At 61.4% G+C, this 6,875-nt stretch overlaps 2 protein-coding genes across 5 annotated transcripts; one reads left to right on the top strand and one right to left on the bottom strand.

Moving 5' to 3' along the window:
* Window positions 1–184: 184 nt before the first annotated feature.
* On the top strand, window positions 185–1,713 carry BGLAP (bone gamma-carboxyglutamate protein). 2 transcript variants are annotated; one of them, XM_006097803.3, is made up of 4 exons: window positions 185–691; window positions 907–945; window positions 1,135–1,204; window positions 1,304–1,713. In XM_006097803.3, exons 1-4 carry the CDS (start codon window positions 628–630, stop codon window positions 1,437–1,439), a joined length of 309 nt encoding a protein of 102 aa, XP_006097865.1. In that variant the 5' UTR covers window positions 185–627; the 3' UTR covers window positions 1,440–1,713. The 2 variants fall into 2 exon arrangements, with proteins under 2 accessions (XP_006097865.1, XP_023617312.1); XM_023761544.1 differs by lacking the exon at window positions 907–945.
* A 488-nt stretch (window positions 1,714–2,201) lies between these two features.
* On the bottom strand, window positions 2,202–6,759 carry PAQR6 (progestin and adipoQ receptor family member 6). Of its 3 annotated transcripts, none has more exons than XM_023761539.1 (8): window positions 5,942–6,046; window positions 4,862–4,936; window positions 4,352–4,479; window positions 4,023–4,228; window positions 3,753–3,879; window positions 3,333–3,462; window positions 2,970–3,120; window positions 2,202–2,609 (listed from the first exon to the last, which is right to left on the bottom strand). In XM_023761539.1, the coding sequence occupies exons 1-8, from the start codon at window positions 5,942–5,944 to the stop codon at window positions 2,335–2,337; spliced, it is 1,095 nt and encodes a 364-aa protein (XP_023617307.1). In that variant the 5' UTR covers window positions 5,945–6,046; the 3' UTR covers window positions 2,202–2,334. The 3 variants fall into 3 exon arrangements, with proteins under 3 accessions (XP_023617307.1, XP_023617308.1, XP_014319026.1); XM_023761540.1 differs by having other exon boundaries at window positions 3,333–3,429; XM_014463540.2 differs by lacking the exons at window positions 4,862–4,936; window positions 5,942–6,046 and adding an exon at window positions 6,053–6,759 and having other exon boundaries at window positions 3,333–3,429.
* Between the last annotated feature and the right edge of the window lie 116 nt (window positions 6,760–6,875).

Here is a 6,875-nt window from a genome sequence, read left to right as displayed (position 1 = left end):
TTTGGCTCCTGGCCCTGTGCTACCTGACCATTCTCCTGTCCTGACCCACAGGGCCTGACTAGAGTCAAGCCACCCCCACACCAGGCCTGCCTTTGGCGTCTCGAAGGGTGAATGAGGCCATCACTGGGCACGCCCTCCCAGGGGTTTGGCTCCTGCCCACGGCTGACAGTGGAAATCACAATCATCGAGAGCTGTAGCCAGTTCTGCTCCAATCTATTTTGGACCTCTGGGCCCCTTCCTCTCTGGGTCCCTCCACACCCTCCTGGCATGTTTAGCTGAGGTTGGGCCTCTAAGAGAGAGTAGGGGCTGGGGGACCTCAGTGGCCCCCTTAGGGAGGGGCAGGGGGCATGCAGAGGCTGGCAGTCTCAGATTACCACCCACCCTCCTCCTCCACTCCAGGGGCCTGCCCAGGCTGCCCTGGTTCCAACCACAACATCCTTTGGGGTTTGGCCTATAGATCTGGGGCGGATGACCCCAAATAGCCCTGGCAGAGTCCCCTGCGACCCGCCCGCACTGTGATCGGGCGGCCCACCCTGGCCTCCGGGGCAGAACCCAAGAGTATAAATGTTGCTGGAGGCTGGTGGAAACACCGGAGTCTGAGCAGACCAAAGCCACCGCAGAGACACCATGAGGCCCCGCATGCTCCTCACCCTGCTGGCCCTGGCCGCACTCTGCCTCGCTAGCCAGACAGGTGAGTCCCCACTCTGCCCCAGCGAGGAGGGAGCACGCACTCCTCACCCCTCCACTGGCAGTGCAGTCCCTCTGGCTGTCTAACCCCCTCCTCCAGGAGGGTAGGCGCCATCCATTTGCCCTGCCTCTGTCCCTGTGGAAGGAGAGGGGAGAGCAAACTGCCAGAGGCAGGGGAGGAGGGGGCTTAGGGGTGAACTGGGGTCCTTTCTTTTGCAGATGCAAAGCCCAGTGGTGCAGAGTCTGACAGAGGAGCAGGTAGGAGGCAGGCCTGACAGGGGCTTTGTGCCACATCACCCAGCTGCCCAGCGGTCCCTCACCCTGGCCCCCTCAGTCCCATTTCCCCCCTCCTCCTGGCTCCTCTCTGGCTGTTAGAAGGCCAGCCTGCTCCCCATCTTATCCCCCCAAACTCTCAGCCACCTGACTCCTGCCCCTCTGCTCCCACAGCCTTCGTGTCCAAGCAGGAGGGCAGTGAGGTGGTGAAGAGACTGCGGCGCTACCTGGATCCTGGGCTGGGGTGAGCAAAGGAGTCTGGGAGGACAAGGAGGGCCCTGGTGACGCGGGAGTGGAGGGGGCAGTTTGTGTGGAGGCTGATGCCATTGTGTTGGGCTGTCAGAGCCCCAGCCCCAGCCCCCTACCCAGATCCCCTGGAGCCCAAGAGGGAGGTGTGTGAGCTCAACCCGGACTGCGACGAACTGGCTGACCACATCGGCTTCCAAGAGGCCTACCGGCGCTTCTACGGCACAGCCTAGAGCCTAGAGCCTGCAGCCCTGCTGCCCTGCCGGCCGCCCCCTGCCCTGGCTCCTCTCCAGAACCCCTTCCCCTTCCCTCGCCCTGACCTCCCTGCCCTACAAGTGTGGGGTCACCATCTGCCCAGCTGCTCCAGAATAAACTCCAGAAGAGGAATTGGTGGCGTCTGATTCTTTATCTATGGAGGGTGGGGAGGTGCTGGGAGGGTGGGGAGAGGCAAGGGTGTTTTACCTCCTTCAGTCCCAAAAAGTGCTTCCCAAAGTCTGTTGACTTTTTTTATTTGTATCTGCCTCATTCCAGAAGCACTGAAGTTGGCTTCCTAAAGTCTAACTAGGATTCCCCCTCTGGCCCAGCACCCTCCCCGCCACCCCAACCCAGTGCACCATCCCTGACCCACCCAAACAGACCAGACGCCCAGAGCTGAACGTCTTGAGTACACGACTGTGACCAGAACAGACTCGTCACCACAGGCAAAGAGCTGCCGGCGGACAGCACTGCCTGGTTTGGGGGTGGGGGCAAGAGTGGGCCTCCTGACCTGGTTAACAGCATTCAGGGTAGGCCTAGGTTAGTCATGTTAGTTCTTCCTTGGGCTAAACAGACTTCCAGGAGCACCAGAAATGGGGCTAGATGAAAGGGCCCCGACACCTCCCCATCCCAGCCTCTGCCTGGGAAGGGGAGGCTCTCCAGCCTGGACACACACACCTCCCCTCTCAGACCCTCAGCACTTCCCCAGCCCCATCAAGAGCTCCCTCACTGACCCTCCTGCTCTCTGCCAGCCCCACCAGCTCCTCTCCTCTGCCTTCTCTCCTCTGCACTCTCTCAGTCACGTTTGCTTCCAGGCTCCTATGTGCCCCACACCTTTTCAGGTCTGGGTCTGGGCTCCTCCCCAGCAAGGCCTCACTGCTGTTTGGCGTTAGCACCCCCCTCCGGCAGACCACCCTGCAGCAGGGGGCATGTACTAGGGGCCCGAAATAGGGAGGCTGTGAAGGCAGCAATGATGAGCAGGTTCCCCGCCACTGCCAACCCCAGCGTGGCCACTGTGCCTGCCAGGCCCAGGGGGGGGTCCTGTGTGGCCAGCCAGGCTTGGCGAGACTCCATATCAGCCAGCACCGCTTCCAGCTGGAAGTGGGTGCCCAGCACTGCACAGACGTGGAAGAGCTGGTGGCTGTGGCCTGTGGGGAAGGTAGGCAGGTCAGGGCACATACCCATTCCCAGGGCTGCCCCAACTCACCCTCTGACCCATGGCAAGTCGCCCCATCATCTGGGCCTGCTACTACCCTAAACTTAGGAATAGGAAACCTGATTCCAAGAGCTCCTGGAAGGAGTGAATGAGCAGATGTGCATAAACACGATGCCCCAGCATACATGGGACTAGTTTTGCTGCTATCGGAGAAGCGGGGGGTGGGCCTGGACTCCGAGGACCCTCCAGTGCACTGTCTCCTGGCTGCATACGCCATTTACTCAGCTCAATCTCTGGGTTCTGGGAAGCTGTCTCCCTGGCCCTTTCCTCACCAGGCTGGGCCTGCTCTCACCAATGTAGTCAAAGCGTCCCGGTGCCAGCCGCTCAGGCAGGTGAGAGGCGAAGAGAAAACCAGTGAGCAGCGCGCACAACAGGTGGTAGCCATGATTGGTGCTTAGCGCCTCTTGCCCACAGCTGTGGCCCCGGCCCCAGCACAGTCCCAGCTGGCAAAGGAAAAGCAGGGCTGAGCAGGAGGGATTGGAGAGCGGACCCACATGTGTCTGGAATCTAGTTGGGGGGGGGGGGGGGCAAGCCAGGCTGGGTGCTGGGCCTGGAGGGGAGGCAGCAGGGCTGAGGTGAGATTGAGGGCAGGACTGGAAGGGGCACTGAGAGGACAGGAAAACAGGGGCCTGACAGGAGCCCTAAGCCCCCTTACCCGATAGAAGAGAGGAAGGTTGTCAAACAGGAAGGGGTAGGCGAAAGCGCCCGTACGGAGGATCTTACTGAGCCCAGGGCTTTCCAGCTCAGGGAACCTGGGAGGCAGGAGGGAAAGGCTGGTCACCATCCTGGTGCCAGGGTGGGAGTCAGAGGGGCAGGAGGCTCTGACCAAGATGGACTGTCAATGTAGCTTAGTGACACGTGGCCCCTCTGTAAATGACCACATCTGTGAAATGGGTGGCTGGGAGGATAAAGGAACGGCAGGTATGGTGCTAGCGCACGGGCTCCGACACAGCAATTCTCAATCAATGGTCCCGTAGCTCTTAATGATGTTCAAGAGCGACCCCAGGTGTGAGTGTGCTTGCGGCGCCCGGTCCTGTCCCTCCGCCTCCCCCTTCAACACTGGCCGAGAACCCACCGAGAGTAACAGGAGAGGCCGGTGCACAGGAAGGAATTGAGTGCGGCGGCGGGCACAAAGAGCTGGTGCAGGCGGCCGTGCAGCCAGGAGGCCGGCATGGAGTAGGCGGCGTAGGGGAAGGCGCAGCCTGGGGGCGCGGGGCAGGAGCTGAGGCCCACAGGGCGTGCTAGGGCGGAACACCGCGCGCCGCCACCCCCTCCCCGACACACACACCCCACACACACCCCAACCCTGTAGTCCCACCCCTGCCCCCGCCTCCCGCGGGCTCACCCAGGCTGTAGAGGCTGAGCGCGCCGTAGTCCAGGAAGTAGCAGATGTGCCGCGCGCGGGGCGACATGGAGCTGAAGGTGTGCGCACAGCACGACGCGAAAGGGTAGAGGCAGGTGGGCAACAGGAAAACGAGCAGCGGCCAGTGGTAGGGCTCCGCCCGGAAGCCCGGGCCTCCCGCGAGCACGAGCAGACGCCACAGGAAATACCTGCGCGGCACGTGCACGTGCTCAGGCGGCCGCGCAGTCCCGCAACTCCCGCCTTCCGACTTCCGCCCGCGGCCGCCCGAGCACCCGCCCCCCGAGCGAAGAGCCCGGGACAGCCGCCCTCACCAGGTGGGCAGGAAGTGAGTCCAGATGTTGACAGTCTCGTTGGTCATCTGGAAGGAGCTGAGGACACAGTCCAAGGCCGAGCTGGTGGGGCGGCGGTAGCCAGACACGATGCCGTCTTCCCAGAACACCTGGGTGGGGGTGGGGGTCACTATGCTGGACCCTCTCTCTCCAAGGAGAGAGCTTGCAGGATTGAAGAGAAAGCGCTGGAGGTCACCATGACCCCACAGGCTAAATCTGACTGCCCTCTCATCACAGGTTCCAATACCCAGAAAGCAGATGAGACACAGAAGAGCCGGAAAGGGGACAAGATAGGATGGGAGAGTCGCCGGGCAGACAGGGTGCTCTGGGGGAGGGGACTCTAAACGAGCCTGCTCCTTAGAGAACAGGGTCTCCCGCTGGGATGGGAGGGGTAAGAGCTAGCTTGCAGGAGGGACTTCCCCGATCGCTGAGCGAGAACCTCAGTCCCAGCAGTCCCCTGGGGAGTAGGAGTTGGCCAGTGTAGCCCCTCACCCGGGGGACCTGGTGGACTTGAAGGAGTTGGGGCAGCTTGAGACTGAGCATGGTGGCCTGCACCTCCACGTTGACCTAGAGACAGAGGGTTGGGGGAGGAAATCAGGTATCTGCTCCCGTCCACGGACTCCTTATCACCCAGGTCCAGGCTGGGCCTGGTCACAGTGCCAGGGTAGCTGGCCTCAAGCTGCTTCCTTCAGGCCAGGGGAGGCGGGCCCAGCTTCCCTGACACCTCCCCCGTCCTAGCCTGGGGCATCCATTTTCCCCTTAACCCAGCACAAAGTGGAGGGGCCTCCTCCCCAGCTGGAATACTGTCTCGGTAACCCCGACCCTGGGTCCCATCCCCCAGCCCTCCAGTTCCATCTCAGGAGAAGCCTAACTCATGGAGGTCAGTGCAGAGGCCCCAAGCCACCCTCCACCACCAGAAGCCCTTGCTTGGCCCAGTGTGCAGGCTGAGCACCCAGAATTCCTGGAGAGGCCAGATGCCGGGGCAGGGAATTAGGGGGGATGCCTGGCTCTTCTCCGAGGGCACTTGTGCCCCTGGACATTCAGGGTCTCTGTCCCCGAGCCCCCTGCCCCTCAGCCCCAGACCTGTGCAATGCCTCCGGGTGGCCGTGGCTCTGCTGCCCGCCGGCCTCAGGCCGCCTCTCCCAGGCACATTCCTTGGCACAATTGGTGGGGCTGGGCCAGCTAGGCGGATGGAACCACCCTAGGAGGAGGGAGAGGAGGACACTCCCCCCATCTCCCAGGGCCAAAACTTTCCAGCAACTCCACAACCTAGCCCCGCCCCTCTTCCTGCCACCAGCCTCACGGTTCACAGTGGGCCTCACACCAATCGGCCCCCCAACAGTGGGGGCTCCCTGCCCCTGCCCTAGGGACTGGGCTGGGCACAAGACAGACCTGGTCCCTAGTCCCTGCACCCTGGCTGAGCTTTACGATAGAGGCCTCGAAGGTACTCCTTGCCCAGGAGTAGGATGGGGGTGGTCTGACCCATCCCAAGTGCTGCCCAGTGGCCTGGGGGAGGGGTGGGAAAGCAGGATGCTGGCTGGGCTCTAGCTGCCACAGGGGTCCTTCCCTTACCATAGGGTTTAGAAGTCTGTGTAGAGTGTGCTGTAGCCTTGGAGATGAGGGAGGGGCTGGAGCTGGCCCTAATTCCCCAGAATGGTGACAGCCCCAGGTGAGCTTCCTTACCCAGAGCTTGACTGGAGCTCCCAAGCAGGTGGGTCAGCAGGCCCGGGTGCTCCTGCCAGCCAGGCCAACGGGAGGGAGGAGAGTGGCAGGCCAGCAGGCCAGGGGATGGGAGACAAAGGAGCCAGAAAACAATCCCAGCCTTGTCCAGCCTCCGGGAGCAGCACAGGGTGGCCCAACCCCATTAGCAGGCAGCTCACTGGGCCTTCAGCACACAGCCAACCCCTCCAGCCTGACTCAGACCCACTGCGATCAGGACTGGCCCGAACAGGCTGGAGCCCTAGCCAGGATGCAGCCAGTGTGGCGCAGGCTCCCAGATCTGGCTGCGCCACCATTCCAGTCCTCCCAGGAGCCGGGCAGAGAATCCCAAATCCTGGTCTTGGAATCAGAAACCATCTCTCACTGTGCTTCACTGCCTCTGAGCACCTGGTGCTGGGCCGACTCCAGAGCAAATGCCTTTAGCACATGTTGGTTCAACAAGAGATTTGCCAAGCTTACTCCCCAAAGACGCACTTAAGGTACCAGTCCTTGCAGAGGGATAGGGATTGAATCTGGCTTCAAGGTTCATCCCCTGCTCCCTTGAGGAAATTTCCCGATTCATAGGACCCAGCAAACAAGTCCCAGCAAACGTGGCCTTCAAAATCCTGTTTTCACCCATCACCCTTACAAAGGCACCAGCTGTTTACAGGATCAAGGAACTTGACAATGTCACTATGTCTGGAGCTTTTGCTGAAATTCCAAACTTCTTGCTTCAATGCATTCATTCACCTTGAAGAAATCTTTCCAAAATGCCATTTTTTAGCACACCATCTCCAACATCCCAATA

The sequence above is a fragment of the Myotis lucifugus genome, unplaced genomic scaffold (assembly GCF_000147115.1).
Source record: "Myotis lucifugus unplaced genomic scaffold, Myoluc2.0 scaffold_211, whole genome shotgun sequence".
Lineage (NCBI taxonomy): Eukaryota > Metazoa > Chordata > Mammalia > Chiroptera > Vespertilionidae > Myotis > Myotis lucifugus.
The sequence above is the reverse complement of the archived record's forward strand: the minus strand, read 5'-3'. Positions and strand labels throughout refer to the sequence as shown.